This window comes from Neoarius graeffei, chromosome 9 (genome assembly GCF_027579695.1).
Source record: "Neoarius graeffei isolate fNeoGra1 chromosome 9, fNeoGra1.pri, whole genome shotgun sequence".
Lineage (NCBI taxonomy): Eukaryota > Metazoa > Chordata > Actinopteri > Siluriformes > Ariidae > Neoarius > Neoarius graeffei.
In genome coordinates, this window is record NC_083577.1 from 31,797,855 (window position 1) to 31,815,851 (window position 17,997).

The following is a 17,997-nucleotide window of genomic DNA, read 5'->3' on the forward strand; positions in this document are numbered from 1 at the left end:
TAAATCCTGAAAGAACAGAACAGATTAAGAGCAGAGCGCTGGGGCTTTGTTTCTGTTAATCAGAGGAACACAGTCCTGTGCAAAATATTTATACATCATTTTTTTTTTTAAATTGTTGTTGTTATATCATCATCCACCTCTAGGTTTATTTAACCCTCCCCGCGCTGTGTCCCGACAGGCCGGCTGCGCCGATTCAGTTACAGGTTGCCAGGTCTGTATAAAAAACACCCACAACCTACACACTAACAATTTTAAACTCGTACATTATTCTGTCTGTCATGACGCAGTGCAGGTTTGTTTGTTTTTTTTAAACCTAGAGGTGGATGATATAAAAAAACAAAACCGATACATAAATCTTCTCTAAGGCTGCTGGGCCATAGAAGGTTCACGCTGCATGCTGCACGCTACACGTTCACGTGAAGAACCGGACCCTGGGCCATTAAACTTCATGCTTGGATGTTCACGTGTTGCGTCTGTTCTACTTTGACCGAGTAACCAACAATACGGACTCTTCGGATGACGACGATTGCCTCATTCTGCTTTTACTGAGACAGAGGAAGAGAAAAAGGAACAGAATTTGGAGCCGAGAACACTTCCTTCTGAGAGAAACCCGTGGTGAATTTCACCGAACATTCTATAATCTGCTTGACAATCCCGATGAAGAACTATTTTTCAATTATACCATTCAATTATATTTTTTCTTAAGTTTTCCCCTGAAAGCATAGAGTTATCTCCCTAGACCCGTTCTGATTGGCTGGCGCGGCGGTGACCGCATGCATTGACTGGAATTTCCATCTTCACGCCTAGAAAAAAGTGTGCATGTTCATTTCTCGCTTCACGCGTGAAGTGTGCAGCGTGCAGCGTGCAACGTGAACGCCGTTCTATGGCCCAGAGCAAGTCATGCTACATTTGCCCACTTTTCTTTACACGCGTGTAGCGTGAACCTTCTATGGCCCAGCTGCCTAACACAGTACTGTTCAAAGGTTTTGGCACCCTATTGTTTTCTTCATACAAACTTTGTTATAGATTTCTATTTTATGACTTCTGCATCATCAAGTAATGAACCTGCAGTCAGAGAGAGTTTTACACAAACACACTGAACTTTACAACAGCTGCATGCATGTGAAATAGAAATAAATCGACTAAGGCAGGAAAAACTATTTTGGATAAAATTGTTATTGTCTGTTACAAGTAAAAAGTAACCAATAACCAAACTTCAACTCAGTGTGTGATCTTCATTTTATGTTGCAATTCACAACTATTCTATGGTTTTCCTAAAAAAATAAATAAATAAAATTTGTACTCGCAAAGGGCGGCACGGTGGTGTAGTGGTTAGCGCTGTCGCCTCACAGCAAGAAGGTCCTGGGTTCGAGCCCCGTGGCCGGCGAGGGCCTTTCTGTGTGGAGTTTGCATGTTCTCCCCGTGTCCGCGTGGGTTTCCTCCGGGTGCTCCGGTTTCCCCCACAGTCCAAAGACATGCAGGTTAGGTTAACTGGTGACTCTAAATTGACCGTAGGTGTGAATGTGAGTGTGAATGGTTGTCTGTGTCTATGTGTCAGCCCTGTGATGACCTGGCGACTTGTCCAGGGTGTACCCTGCCTTTCGCCCGTAGTCAGCTGGGATAGGCTCCAGCTTGCCTGCGACCCTGTAGAAGGATAAAGCGGCTAGAGATAATGAGATGAGATGTACTCGCAAAATAGGGGGAAATGATAATATTGGGGGGGGGGGGGAATTTACCCCCACTTGCCTGTTTAAAAGTTAATGATGTCGGGCCCTGCTGTCAGTAACAGTACTTACGTACAACACACTGACCTAAAATCAGGCTCTGGTAAAGTGCAAATTACAAACAGAAATATAAGACACATTAGGAAAAGTGTGATGTATATTATATCATATTTAGTGGTTTAAGACCTACCCAAGACCTGAACGCAGAGTGAGGCAGCTCATATCGTACGATTCTGTGTCCACAGGGCTCTGCAGAGTCTCCAGAATCTGAGCAAGTAAATTCAAAATTTGGGGGGGGGGGGGAATCAGGATATTATAAATTAAATACAGCAGCGTTTTAAATGTACTCACCAATCACTTTATTAGGAACACCTGCACACCTAGTCATTCATGATCTGATCATCTCTAATCAGCCCTTGTGTGGCAGCAGTGCAATGCGTAAAATTTAATATATCTTTACGTTTAAAATATATCAGGACTACAATATTTTACTGTTGCTGTCAAGCACCAGTGATAAAGTACCTCATCGAGATGGCAGTAAGTCTCCAGCAACGGGACCTGGCGAACATGTCGTGCTTTCTGGATGGCTGTGTGTAACTCTCTCCGTCTCACTTGCAGTTTCTGACACTCCTCCCTCCCAGCTGAGAAGAGCTTCTCGAGACAGCTCAGTTCAGACACCAGCACACTACGTCTGAATTCACACATGATAAATATGCTGCTTGATATATTATTCTAAATATTATAGCTATGACCTACAGGCTCTACCATGACACTTCACTCAGATTTATACATGAATCTTAAAAAAGGTACTGACTACAAAGTTAAATTCTGGGGAAAATGTTCTGCGTCTATAGCTGTTGCGATGCTGCACACATCACGTACCCTGTGTGCCACTGTTTTGCAAAGATAAAACGTGTCCCGCATTTTACGATTCCAAAAATTGTCGAAGCAAGCAAGCAGCAATATCACATGACCACCGTCAGGTGTGTTTGACCTACTTTTAACCAAAACAAGTAGGTGTGGACAAACACGGTGGACTACGCTCTCCTGCAAGCTAAGAGCCAGTAGAAAAGAAAAGGAAAGCCTGCCTAGTGAGTGCAACTGAAAGATAGAACAAAGTTAGAAGACATGTTATTTTTCTGAACAGATAACTAAATTATTCTAGCTAGCACTTAGCTATCTTAGCCTTAGAATGCATGGGCTCGACTCCACGGTAGCGAGTATGGAGTTTTTGGGGCCTTTCGCGTGACGTCATCGTAACTGCAGTTTTGTTTATCCGGCCAAGCTTTATGTTTGACAACGACCGGCAAAAGTGTATGCAAGTAAAAGTCAGTAAAAAAGTCTACATGCAAACTTGGAAATGTTATATCTAAAAAGAACAATGCCAGAGACCTGTAGTGCTTTTGGATGTAATAACAGACGTGGCGATAAGCCTGGTTTAACTTTTCACCACTTCCCAGTGAACCCAGAAAGATGTAAAAAAAAAAAATGGCAAGCTGCAATTAAATGGGAAGACTGGATGGCAACAAACCATTCCTGTGTGTGTGGCGAACACATCAGGTTAGTATGAAAGCTCTGTGCAACGTTAAAATGTATATCTGGATGTGGGCTTTGGATGCGATACATTTTATTTAGACCCAATGCTTGGCTAAACTAGCAACATATTTGTTATATACTGATAATGTAGGCTCGACAAAACACCATAAAACGCGCTAGATCTAGGCCCTGGCTTGTTTATTACTATTAGAAGTCTACGTTTAAGTTTACCTTTGTCATAATAAGGTATTTTTTCTTTATCAGGAATTTCCCATAACGTTCCGGCATGAACCCGGCCTCGAAATATTGGTAGACAGCTGCAATTTCGCATGACTTTAGCATTTCCAGTGTATTTAGAAGTCCCAAATACTAAATAGCAGACATGTGGACTCGAGTCATGTGACTTGGACTCGAGTCAGACTCGAGTCACCATTTTGATGACTTGAGACTTGAAATCCCTAGATGAGGAATGACTTGCAACTCGACTCGGACTTGCACGCTGTTGACTCGAGACTTGACTTGGACTTGACAGTTTTAGCTTGCAATGACTTGGCGTATCAGGTATATTCTCCCCCCTCCCGATTTTGAATCCAAGTACACTCGTTATTATTTGAATGCGGTGTAGCTCCTTGTCCTAGGCTATGGCAGCTCAATCCACTAGCACTAGGTGTCACTCAAGCACTTCAACTGGTTCAAATGAAAAACCAAACGGTGATGGGCAACGAGGACGCTGAACATTGATGACGCTGAATGATGAACGGACGGATAAAAACATGATTCCCCGCGTAATTTCCTTTGGATTTAAAGAATACTCCAATACAGATGGCAAACGCATTGCTACGTGCAGAACATGTGGAGCCACAATTTCGGACAGTCAGTCAACCACATCAAACTTCGCTCGTCACCTGAGGCTGCATAAGGAAAAGTAAGTAACAAAGCTAGGCTACAGCTAGCAAGAATCTGTACAGGCTAGTTGGTGGCTAGAAGTGGAATGTGTTAATATATTAACGCTGTCAAGGATTTGTTTTGCTTCGCTGAATATAAAATAGTGAAGTAGATTTTTTTATTGGATTGCTTTTGTGTTCAGTCTAGTGTTAGATTATGTGGACTAGGCTACCAGTTAACACACATTGGGAAGGCATAGCCAGAAGGTGGTGATTTGGTCAGAGCAGAGAACGTTTACAAGATTGTTATAAAGGCTCTGGTCAGAACGACACAGACTTATGATAAGAACCGGACAGCAAAGGATAAAACGTGAATCAAATAAACAGTTACCCAGGCTGCAAACTAAGTATGTAAAACAGAAGTTAGCTCTTTGCAATGAGAAAGTCAGTGCTTGTCATGAAAGGCATTTAAACCACTGAGACGAGATGACTAGCAATGCAAGTTAAACCAGGCGTTTAACTGTTTGCTACGTACTGCACCAAGTCGTGGACGCTGTGCGATGTGTGTTATTAGTGCTGGGATTACGTGTCATCAGAGACATTCAATTCTATTCTCTTCCTCTCTCTGGTGTCATGTAGGCAATGTGAATAATGGGCCATTTGGGCTATGTAAAATGTAAGCTCAGCTAGGGCTGTGCGATGTCCCCTTAATTGGCATCGACAATGTTTACAGTGCAAACATCGTGATGGACGATGATTGCGGGGGGGGTTTAATACCACGTTATTAAATATATTATTATTATTAAAAAAGTATTATTAGATACTCATCCGAGGCTTTGGCACGTAAAGGAAAAAAAAAAAAGCGCTAGGTGATGTGGAATATTTGGCCTTGACAACGGATATGTGGTCCAGCTGCAACATGATGCCCTATATGTCAGCTACTGTACATTATGTGGACCGAGAGTGGGCAATGCAGTCCAAATGCCTGCAGACGAGTTTCGTGCCAGAGACACATTCAGCGGACAACTTAGAAGACGCATTGCGCGAGACACGTGCCGAATGGAAAATAGAGGAGAAAAAGATCGCCTGTATAACAACGGGGCGAATAATGCCACAGCCATCAGGCAATTGAAATGGCCGTGGTTAAGTTGTTTTGGGCACAATTTGAACCTGGCCATAACCAACTCGCTTGCGCAACAGAGGGCCAGTACAGACCGAGCGTTTGGAGTTTGCCGAGCAGTCAACACTGCGTTTGCGCACAGCTGGCTTCGGAGAAATGAGCTGCGCAAAGTGCAGGTGGAAATGAACCTCCCCGAGCACTCACTGATCACCGCAAGATATTAATCTGCTCTAACAATGAAAGACTAGTATTCAAACTATGAGAAGAAACTACACTTAAGCTATTACTCATTGTTTATTTACACCATATCAATTGAAGATGCGTTTCGGCCTTTAGTGCGCACTTGAACGCGCTAATTTTTCCAATTTATTAGTGTTTGAATTACTGCACTGGCTTTTAAAATCATGATTTAATATTGTTTTTTTACTGTCTTTACATTTATCAGCATCACCTTCATTCTTCCCTTTGGTTTGACATTATGGCTTAGAGTGGACCATTCTGTGTCTGAAAGTAGGCCTATTTACCAGATTAAAAAGTTATTTGACTTCTGCCGAAGTCTGCGCTTCACTGCCGTTTGATAAGGTGCAATATTTCCCGACTGAAGTCGTTAATAGTGGCTATTTGTTTGAACAACATGACAAATTTTACATTAAAAGTATAGTGTAGGCTAAAAAATGAAGTCGAAATTTATTATTAGTAGCATACTGTATTTGTGTAACCACGTTATGTTCACTAGCACGTCCCTGCACCATAGCCTACGTGAACAAGCGGTAATAGGATATTACTTTATAATGATTTATATAATTATGTATTTATACATATGTTATATAATATATTTATATATTAAACAAAACTAACTAACTAAACTAACAAAAAACTAAGTTTTTAGGTTAAATAGGCCCAGATGATACCGTATATGCATGTTTATGACAGGAGGGGGCGTGGTATCACAATAGTGGCTCTCCATCGTGATGGATGACCACCATCGTCGATGGACGATGGCATCGTCTATCGGCACAGCCCCAAGCTCAGCTGACGTTTTATAGCGCAGTACATCCCGACAGATTGGAGTGTAGCCTACTCCGACGCGAAGCATTATCCCACAGTCTTACCCAAACGACAGGGCACACAATGCCTCTAAATAGCATGGCTTTACCAGTGCATTTATTAGTCTCTGGCGAGAAACCAAATTCGCCAAAAGCACGCAACTTGGATCTGGAGGATTCCGCTGAACATTCTGAAATTCACAACAACTGTTTATTCTACTTTATTATACGGCTCTCTAGAATGTTGCCAGGGCTTCATTCTCACATTCTGGCCAGAGCCCTAGAGGACTCCGATTCTGGCTACATCGTCACAACGTTCTGTGTTTACTGAGGCTACCGGTATTTTAGCGAGTGTTTAGTGAATGCATTGTGGTCTAGCTAAACTGGGAACATCCTGGCTGGCTTGTATTAAACATTATACTGTGTATAAACAAATATGTTCAGATTAAATGAACTCAGACTTTGATATTGAAAATGATAAAAACATGTTAATGTCTACATGATTAAAAACAAGTAGGCCTACTAATTTTACATTTTTTTTTCTTGTTTAGATTTGCAGAATATCTGAAGAACAAGATCATCCCAAGTGAGACAGAGCAGCCGTCCATTTCTAGATTCCTTACTGCAAAAGATACAGTACAATGCTACCCACCCACAACAAAAAGCCATCACAAATTCAATACTAACAGATTTGGTCATTGGGTGCAACATCCCTCTCTCAGTAGTGGAGAACAGATATTTCCAGAATTTTTTGTCAGTTAGTTGGTCTCTCTCACACACACAAACGTACTCAAGTCACGTTGTATTGTGTTAAAGGCATGTCATGTTGTATGTTGGGACAGTGTCTAACTTCAGAAGGAAAACCATTCTTTGATCCTAAAAGTACACAGATCATCTGTTAGCTTGGACTTTGAGTTTCATGTCTTAAAATGCACATGAAAAGCATTTTTATGTGAAAAATGACATGAATGAAATGAAAAGAAAATGATTTTTGTTCCACAGTACCAGTACTAGTTTTGTTTAGAATTTTGTTTTAATTTCTCACTAATTTTCCAATAAAAAATTTAAGGAAATGGTCATACTTTCACTCATTCTCACACCCTTAGCCTCAGATGTACACTGACTCACTCAAACTAAACTCACTGAAAATTTAGGATGCTTTACTAACGTTAACTAACTAATCATTGTCTCCTCTGAGATTCTTTGATTGTCTTGGGGCAAGCTCTAAAACATTTTAAAATGGAAAAGAATGGGTGTACTGTAGTTACTTGTGCTGACTCTATGAATCATTGACATTACATTAAGCAGACATTTTTATCCAAGGTGACTGGAAAAGGAGGACATACACGGCAGTGTGGAGAGGTAATACATTTGTGGTAAAAAATGTGTTGATTGCCTGTAGAATAAATGGTGACTTGTTAGGGACTTGGAAAAAAATGAGACTTGGACTCGACTTGGCTTGGGTAGGACTTGGACTTGACTTGGTCAAAAGTGCCTTGACTTGTGACTTGACTGGGACTTGAGTGGTAGGACTTGAGACTTACTTGTGACTTGCACATTAGTGACTTTGTCCCACCTCTGCTAAATAGTTCAGGATGTCAGTGTCCCAAATCCGGTAGCTGGTTTGCTGAACAATTTTCAAGTGGAATAAACACATTTGTGGGTAAATTAAGAACAAGCCACCTTTATTTTCGTCACATGTAAATTCAAGCACAGCGAAATTCCTCCTCTGCATTTAACCCAATCTGAAACAGTGAACGCACACGCAGCGGGCGCACACACACACACGAGAGAGAGAGCAGAATAAATAAATAAATGTGTGGGTAAATGTATTTGGCTCTGTGATGCCTGCATGTTTCAGCTTTTGGATGCAACATGATCTGCTAGTATATTCTAAATTTTTAATCGTCACAATGTTTTCTGCATGTTGCCATCTTGGTGTGATGCAGTTCCATAGTTATGCTAACTAGTTTCTCGCGTTCGGCTGTTTCTGTAGGGCCGTACTGTTTACCTAAAGAGGGAGGGAAAACGGTCCCAAAATGGAGAAAAGCGACCCTCAGCACGTCAAAATGATCATATTTTGTCTGCATGATATTGTTCTTGCGAGACATAGGAAAATGCCATGCACAATAATTTTTTTTTTTAATTACCGGTACAGATGACTTTGTAGTCAGCATCTTTAATGTATTCAAATGTGTAAAATTAAATCTGTGAAAACTTGAGTATCTACTCAAGAGTAGAATAAAATGACCAAATAAACTAAGTTGGTAAACAAACTGAGCAAAAAGTGCTTTAAATCAATATACTAAGGTTTGTGAACTTGCTGCAAGTCATTTCTTTTTCCTCCCCCCTTAAAACATTTCTATGATTTTCCACTTCAATTTTTGTTGGTTGCTATACCACAAAAAAGAGCTGACATTTTTTTATCTTGGTTTCATTATTTAGTTCACAAAAAGCTGCAATTTTATCAGGCATGTGTAGACTTTTTATATCCACTGTAACTCCAGGACCATTGGTACCGTGAATGCAAGTAAGTAAATTTAAAAATTATATATATATATATATATATATTTTTTTTAATATTGAGTTGTATAGTTTCATTATTCTTTTCAAGCACAAATTGTACAGTTGCAGCATTACTGGCACCTCCACAATTCTGACTTGTGAAGCATCCTATTATGAGAACAAAAACACAAAACAAAAAACAATAGGGCTCACTGGGGGGGGAAAAAAAAAAAAAAAACTTGTATGTTAAACCTTAACATTCTGTTAAGGTTTAACATGTTTGCAGTTCAACATACTAGTGGATGCAGGTTATTTGCTTATAGTCACTAAATTATGATGTGAACTTGAACTACAAGAATGGAGAATGGTGTAACACAGCATATCTCCCTTTGACCAGTCAGTTTTGCATGTTAACATGATGAGATATTTATGGTGAGAAAGGGTCCAACTAACTCCCTGATGATTTTTCGATCAGTGTATACGGTACAACACACCTTCTTTGCAGTAGCACAATTGCCTTTTCAATGCAGTCATCAATTTCCTTTATGATTCGATTCCTCTCTTTCTTCAGTCGAGACTGAATTCCTGTAACCAGAGTCTTGGAGCAAAAACAAATTTGAATCAAGGGAAAGTCACCACGAGCAGAAGTAACAACTTTTCTAATAACAAGGGCTGTAACAGACACTTCACGGAATCCAGGGACGCATGTCGGCCGAAATGAATCTGAGAAAATCACAAAAGCAGCATTTTTTTTTCGAAATTTGACATTTTCATTTTTTTCCATAATATGCAAGTTGAGATCTTGAAGAATGCAATCAGTATTTCAGATAATAGATTGTTTTGTTGGAAAAGCATACATTTTTTGTTGCAAATTGTCTCGTTTTTGTCAGGAATGTAGCCTGCTGGGGGGTGTGGGTAAATTACCATATGGGCCATTCACATGATGATTTAAGTCTTTTGTTGTTGTTTTTTCGCGAATCAGCTGTATGATACGGGCTGAGCGCATGGCTACTTAAGCTGCATACAGGCATGTAATTTCACTATGGAATGAGCAAGCTAAACAGAGCGCAGAAGAGCTGAAACACCGCGAAGCAAACAGACACACGGTGATTACATCGGAGATAACCATTTCTAGCAAAAAAAAAAAAAAACAACAACCAAAAGGAAGTGTTCTAGGACTACATTATTCCATCGGAGGCATTGGTGTGTGCAAGGCGACGTTTCTCTTTCTGATGGGGTAAGTCTATTAATCTAAGGCTGTGTGGTTATTTTTGCATGTAACGGAGAGCGTTGTGGTTTGGTTACATGAAAGTAGCGTTGTGTTATCATCGTGCTATCTTTCTTAAGGTGCGAGTAATTTTTCAACCACAAAACGTTAACGTATACTTTAGGACTTATTTTTGTACTTCATAATTGTGTTGGGCATACTTTGCATGGAAGGAAAATTGACGTGGTGATCTTTGTTTACATGAAAGTAGCATCGTGCTAGCTAGTAGGGGGTAGGGCTTTCCTTAATGTCATGCAAATGAGCACCATTATGTGCCCTCCCTGCACCCAGAGTAACTGAGAAAGAACTTTTTTTGGGGGGGGGGGGGGGGGCTTTTTTCACCTTTATTGGATAGGACAGTGCAGAGACAGGAAACGAGCGGGAGAGAGAGACGGGGAGGGATCGGGAAATGACCTCGGGCCGGAACCAAACCCGGGTCCCCGGATCCATGGCACGGCGCCTCATCCACCTGAGCCACGACGCCCCTGAGAAGGAAAAATTTGAGGGCGATTTTCTCCCTTTCCTGTTTTAAGAAGTATGCACTTTCAAAAGGCCACACATTCTTCAAATATTGTCAGATCTCCACATGGAAGGCATCATTGGAAAGCTTAGAAACTGTACTTTCTGAATCTGTCAATAACTCAAAATGCCCCCGGGCCGACATGTATCCCTGGATTTCGTGATCTGACACCAGTATGCATCCTTTACCTGGTACAGGCTGTCCACGGTATTAAGGTTTTCTGATGCTTTACAGAGGGCTTCATTTAGAATCTTCACCATATCTGGACCCTGCACACAGTTGATTTCTTTTACTGTTTTTGTACAGCTGAACACTATTTTTTAAAACCGTTTACAATAAAACATCTGTACAATTTTTTTTAAGATCTATTGAATTTAGTAAAAATAACATGAATTTTTAAATCAACATAAGTTGAATATTTCCCAACCGACACAGACCTGTAGACCTCAAAGTCAATGCTATCAACAGGGATCCCTCCAACACAAACAAATCTAATTCCAACGTTAAACTGGCTGAGCACGTGACTCATAACTTGGCCTATGAAAAAAACTGTAATAGTCAGTCAATCACATGTACCTCTTCAGAAAGCTGCTTCGGGGTAGACACGTCTCCTGCTGGACTCCTCAATCTGCGAAGTGTCTGTCTGACTCCCCCATGGAGAACCCTTCCATTTATGCATTTATTCAGACAGCAAATAATTTATGTCAAGGTTTTCATGGTAATGCATTATTTATTAGCTTAGTAAAGGGGGAAGGAATCACCTCCTCTTGGAGTTCATCTTGGCTGTGTAGATAAGGCCAATTATCCTGCTGTCCACTTGCAAACCATCAACCCCTTCCTCACCAATTTCAGTGCTCATCTACAGCAAAAGTTCAATGTTAATACAATTATGAACTTCAATCAAAGTACAGTACCAGTCAAAAGTTTGTACATCCCACTCGTTCATAGTTTGTATTTTATGGTTCATAATCCCCAACTTCATATTTTTTCAATAGATTAATGAAGACATGCACTTTCCAGTGGTATAATTCTTTTTATGGTAGACCTTGTCATACATGAGCAATATGCATTTGAAATGTAGGCGTGAAATGATTCATTTTTAATGCCTCATGAATCAGAAAATTTTATTTATTTTAGAAAAATACTTAGGTCACCAAAATAGTACTACAAAATGAGAAATAAATACCAAAGTTTGAACGATCCGATGTGCTTCAACGTGGAAATACAGAGGGCCAAAACTGCTCCAAAGCACAAACAATTTTTTTTTCTCCACAGTTTCCAGCAAGCTATAAACTGACAAATATGCAACTGTGGATCTTCTTTTAGAGTAGTTAAAAAGACATCTAGTACCCAAGAACAATTCCTGAAAATTTCATGCATTTAGCATGAATAGTTCAAAAGTAATGACTTATTGAACTTAGCATCTTTTTCTGTACCACTTGTTTTCACAGTAAAATCAGTGTCACACCCCATTTTTAAAGCCCCAATATCTCAAAAACTAATAAAAGATATAAGGCTGAAATTTTGTATGGTGTTTACGGAGAATAATAACAGTAGTTTGTGAAAAGTATGAAGCAAATCGGAGATGGTCAGTCAGGAGGCCTTTGGTGATTTCATATGGACTGATCCACTTTTCTACTTGAATGAATGATCAGGAAACTCCAGGATTTAAAAAAAAAAAAAAAAAAGTCTGTATAAATACAAATCCAGACACTGATTTCATGTTATGGGGTGTAGTAATGACACAAACTAGCTTTATGTACTTAATATAACTGAGAAAGTTGTGTTTTAATAATAAGGCTGCATTTACTGCAGTTAAGCCACTAAACGCAGTCCCATTGTGAGAAATTCTGCAAATTTCTAAGAAACGCAAACAATGCAACTAGCATTAATTTTTTCAGACACATCCACCCATCCATTATCTGTAGCCGCTTATCCTGTCCTACAGGGTCACGGGCAAGCTTGAGCCTATCCCAGCTGACTATGGGCGAAAGGCGGGGTACACCCTGGACAAGTCACCATCTCATCACAGGGCTGACACAGACAACCATTCACACTCACACCTACAGTACGGTCAATTTAGAGTCACCAGTTAACCTAACCTGCATGTCTTTGGACTGTGGGGGAAACCAGAGCACCCGGAGGAAACCCACGCGGACACGGGGAGAACATGCAAACTCCACACAGAAAGGCCCTCGCCGGCCACGGGGCTTGAACCCGGACCTTCTTGCTGTGAGGAAACAGTGCTAGCCACTACGCCGCCCTCAGACATTTCTTCATTAACATTTTTTTTTTTTTATATATATATATATATATATATATATATATATATATATATATGGGCGGCACGGTGGTGTAGTGGTTAGCGCTGTCGCCTCACAGCAAGAAGGTCCTGGGTTCGAGCCCCGGGGCCGGCGAGGGCCTTTCTGTGTGGAGTTTGCATGTTCTCCCCGTGTCCGCGTGGGTTTCCTCCGGGTACTCCGGTTTCCCCCACAGTCCAAAGACATGCAGGTTAGGTTAACTGGTGACTCTAAATTGACCGTAGGTGTGAATGTGAGTGTGAATGTTTGTCTGTGTCTATGTGTCGGCCCTGTGATGACCTGGCGACTTGTCCAGGGTGTACCCCGCCTTTCGCCCGTAGTCAGCTGGGATAGGCTCCAGCTTGCCTGCGACCCTGTAGAAGGATAAAGCGGCTAGAGATAATGAGATGAGATATATATATATATATATATATATATATATATATATATATATATATATATATATATATATATATATATATATATATAAATAAAATCTCCCCTTCTCACCCCCGGCAGGGGGGTGGGGTGTATCCATGTCATCCTCAAGCTCGGGTCCTCTACCAGAGGCCTGGGAGTTTGAGGGTTCTGCGCAGTATCTTCGATGTTCCGAGTACTGCGCTCTTCTGGACTGAGGCTTCAGATGTTGTTCCTGGGATTTGCTGGAGCCACTCTCCCAGTTTGGGGGTTACTGCCCCAAGTGCCCCCACTACCACGGGGACCACGCAACCCTTGACCTTCCACATCCGTTCCAGCTGCTCTTTCAACCCTTGATACTTCAAGTTTCTCATGTTCCTTCTTCCTGATGTTGGCGTCAGCTGGGATCGCCACATCTATCACCACCACCCTCTTCTGCTCTTTGTCCACCACCACTATGTCCGGTTGGTTAGCCAGGATCTGTTTGTCAGTCTGGAAGCTGAAGTCCCACAGAACCTTGGCCCTGCTGTTCTCAGCCACCTTCTGTGGTATGGCCCATTGGGACTTGGGTACTTCTATTCCATACTGGTTGCAGATGTTCCTGTATACTATCCCAGCCACTTGGTTGTGCCTCTCCATGTACGCTGATCCAGCTAGCATCTTACACCCTGCAACTATGTGCTGGACTGTTTCAGGGGCTTCTTTGCACAGTCTGCATCTTGGGTCTGATCTACTCTGGTAGATCCTGGCCTCTATGGCTCTTGTGCTTATGGCCTGTTCTTGTGCTGCCATGATTAGTGCCTCTGTGCTGTCTGTCAGTCCTGCATTATCCAGCCATATATATATATATATATATATATGGCTTTCCCCAGAGGAAAAAGGAAAAAAAAAAAAAAAAGTCTACTGATGTGGAGCCTGGCCTGGCCTAGAGGGCCTGAAGGCTGCTGGGGGGTCCGGGGGCATGCTTTCTCTGAAAATTTAAATTAGAGACTTCAAAAAATGGTGCATTCTGGAGGCATCTAGGGCTGATTTAGGCACAATTCAACATTAGTAAATTTGCTGTTTTTTACCTTGTCAAATATGCAAGGGGCAAAATTAGATTTGAAACAAAAACACTTCATAGCACGCCTCTTCATTTTACAATTCCAGGATGCCAAGAACAGAATCGAGGTCAAAATCAGAACACCACCATCTAGTGACCAGCACCTAGAACATGGTTTTATATATGGCTGCAAATGACAGTCAGTGCCTGCAGCGAAAGCCTTTATTTTCACTTCTGGATTGAGTACCAGGACAGTCTAGTAATATCTTCCTATTTCTATTAGTTATTACGCATTTTCAGAGGAAAACAGGAGGCATTTAGGTGCGGACAGTACTCTGCATTGGTCAATTTATGGCACTGCTTTTTTTTTTTTTTGGTGTGCAAGTGACAGCACGGCACTGACGTCGTACAGCGCGGCAGAATGCCACGTATCCGCACTTTGGCAAAAGCCCTGAAATAATAAGTGGACAAACCAGCAGAAGTATAAATCAAATTACTGTATATTAGGAGTCAAAATCTCCCCCACTTCAGGTAACACAGACACAAGAAATATCCATGGAATTGGGCTATTTAACAGCTATGGGCTCTTTCCCCCCCCCCCCCAATACTGGAGGTTGTGAATGTATTAATTATATCACTGTTTCACGAACCAAATAGGTATGCTGAAGTAAATGCACATGGGCTGTGGTTATGAGTAAATTTATTAAAATGGTTATAATTTAACGTTTCTGACTGCAAAGTTGAATTCTGGACAGAAATGTTCTATTTCTATTGTTGTAGTTTTGAGATGTTTTGAGTTGAAACTGAGGAGTCGTGCTGCTGCACACACCATGTATCCTATGTGTAAATGTTTTGCCAAGATAAAAAGCGTCCTGCATTTTAGGATTCTGAAGATCACTGAAGCAAGTGAGCAACAATATCACATGACCACCATGGGGTGTGTTTGACCTACTTTTAACCAAAACAAGTTGACATGGGCAAATATGGCAGACAACGCTATCCTGCCACCTAAAAGTCGGTGATAAAGAAAAGGGAACTATGAAAGCAAAAATCAGCTAGAAAGTGCGCCAGAAAAGCGATGGAAACCAAAAGGTTGTTCTCAAGAATTTTCATGAAGAGACAGCTCGACCGCTGGAATCGACTGAAAGATGAAAAACACAAAATCTGATGAAGAATTTGCAGTGCTTGTCTTGGATTGGTGAGTCTGAGTATGGAGTTACAGTGGTATGCAAAAGTTTGGGCACCCCTGGTCAAAATTGCTGTTACTGTGAACAGTTAAGCAAGCTGAAGATAAAATGATCTCCAAAAGGCATAAAGTTAAAAGATGACTCATTCCCTTTATATTTTAAGCAAAAACAAATTTTTTTTATTTTCATCTTTTACATTTTCAAAAATGACAAAAAAGGAAAAGGGCCCAAAGCAAAAGTTTGGGCACCCTGCATGGTTAGTACCTAGTAACACCCCCTTTGGGAAGTATCACAGCTTGTAAACACTTTTTGTAGCCAGCTAATAATCTTTCAGTTCTTACCTGGGGGATTTTCACACATTCATCCTTTCAAAAGGCTGCCAGTTTTACAAGTTTCTTGAGCTGTCTTGCATGCACTGCTCTTTTGAGATCTATCCACAGATTTTCAATGATGTTTAGGTCAGGGGACGGTTGCCCCTTTTCCACCAAAGCAGTTCCAGGGCTGGTTCGGGGCCAGTGCTTAGTTTGGAACCGGGTTTTCTGTTTCCACTGACAAAGAACTGGCTCTGGGGCCAGAAAAACCAGTTCCAGGCTAGCACCAACTCTCTGCTGGGCCAGAGGAAAGAACCGCTTACATCAGCGGGGGGGCGGAGTTGTTAAGACCAACAACAATAACAAGACCGCGAAAGATCGCCATTTTTAAGCGACGAGAAGCAGCAGCTGTACAAACGCGAAGTCATCCATTATTATTATTGTTGCTGCTTCTTCTGTGTTGTTTTTGCTTCGATATTCGCGCCAAGGTTTATGCAAACGTAGCGACGTAACTGACGTATACAGCAACGTAATGACGTGGCTTCCCTTAGCACCGCGAGCTATGGAAAAGCAAACTGGTTCTCAGCTGGCTCGCAAGTTGAACAAGTTGTGAACCAGCACCAGCACTGGCTCCGAACCAGCCCTGGAACTGATTTGGTGGAAAAGGGGTATGTGAGGGCCAGGGCAAAACCTTCAGCTTGTGCCTCTTGAGGTATTCCATTGTAGATTTTGAGGTGTGTTTTGGATCATCGTCTTATTGTAGGACTCATCCTCTTTTTAACTTCAACTTTTTTACAGATGGTGTGATGTTTGCTTCTAGAATTTGCTGGTATTTATTCGAATCCATGCTTCCCTCGACCAATGAAATGTGCCCTGTGCCACTGGCTGCACACAACCCCAAAGCATGATCGATCCACACCCATGCTTCAGAGTTGGAGAGGTGTTCTTTTCCTGGAATTTGGCACCCTTTTTTTCTCCAAACATACCTTTGCACATTGTGGCCAAAAAGTTCTATTTTGATTTCATCAGTCCACAGGACTTGTTTCCAAAATGCATCAGGCTTGCTTAGGTGTTCATTTGCAAACTTCAGACGCTGAATTTTGTGGCTAGGACGCAGGAATGGTTTTCTTCTGATGACTCTCCCATGAAGGTCATATTTGTTCAGGTGTCGCTACATGGTAGAACAGTGCACCACCACTCCAGGGTCTGCTCAATCTTTCTGAAGGTCTTTTGCAGTCAAACAGGGGTTTTTAATTTGCCTTTCTAGCAATCCAACAAGCAGTTTTTTCAGAAAGTTTTCTTCATCTTCCAGACCTCACCTTGATCTCCACTGTTTCTGTTAACTGCCATTTCTTAATAACATTACGATCTGAAGAAACAGCTACCTGAAAACACTTTGCTACGTTCTTGTAGCCTTCTCCTGCTTTGTGAGCATCAATTATTTTATTATTCAGAATGCGAGGGAGTTGCTTAGAGGAGCCCATGGCTGTTGATTTTAGGGACAAGTTTGAGGAGTCAGAGAATTTATACAGCTTTGAAATCTGCATCATCTAACCTGGCGGCACGGTGGTGTAGTGGTTAGTGCTGTCGCCTCACAGCAAGAAGGTCCGGGTTCGAGCCCTGTGGCCGGCGAGGGCCTTTCTGTGCGGAGTTTCCATGTTCTCCGCGTGGGTTTCCTCCGGGTGCTCCGGTTTCCCCCACAGTCCAAAGACATGCAGGTTAGGTTAACTGGTGACTCTAAATTGACCGTAGGTGTGAATGTGAGTGTGAATGGTTGTCTGTGTCTATGTGTCAGCCCTGTGATGACCTGGCGACTTGTCCAGGGTGTACCCTGCCTTTCGCCCGTAGTCAGCTGGGATAGGCTCCAGCTTGCCTGCGACCCTGTAGAACAGGATAAAGCAGCTAGAGATAATGAGATGAGATCATCTGACCTTTCCTAACGAAGAATTTGAACAAGCCGCAGCTCAATAAGCTAATTAAGGTCTGGAACCTTGGTAAAAGTTACCTGAGAACTCAAATGTATTGGGATGCCCAAACTTTCGCATGGTGTTCCTTTTCTTTTTTTTACTCTCCAATTTTACAAAACAAAAATACAAAAATCCTGCAGAAAACGCTGAAAAGAAAAGGTGTCATCTTTA

The 17,997-nt window shown here is 41.6% G+C and overlaps 1 protein-coding gene across 1 annotated transcript in view; it reads right to left on the reverse strand.

Moving 5' to 3' along the window:
• rnf17 (ring finger protein 17) overlaps window positions 1-17,997 on the reverse strand; it is a 93,093-nt gene that overhangs the window by 53,175 nt on the left and 21,921 nt on the right. The window contains 6 exon segments of the mRNA XM_060929311.1: window positions 1,915-1,991; window positions 2,247-2,415; window positions 9,310-9,413; window positions 10,791-10,871; window positions 11,179-11,276; window positions 11,362-11,461. Of these exon segments, the coding sequence (XP_060785294.1) occupies window positions 1,915-1,991; window positions 2,247-2,415; window positions 9,310-9,413; window positions 10,791-10,871; window positions 11,179-11,276; window positions 11,362-11,461 (629 nt within the window).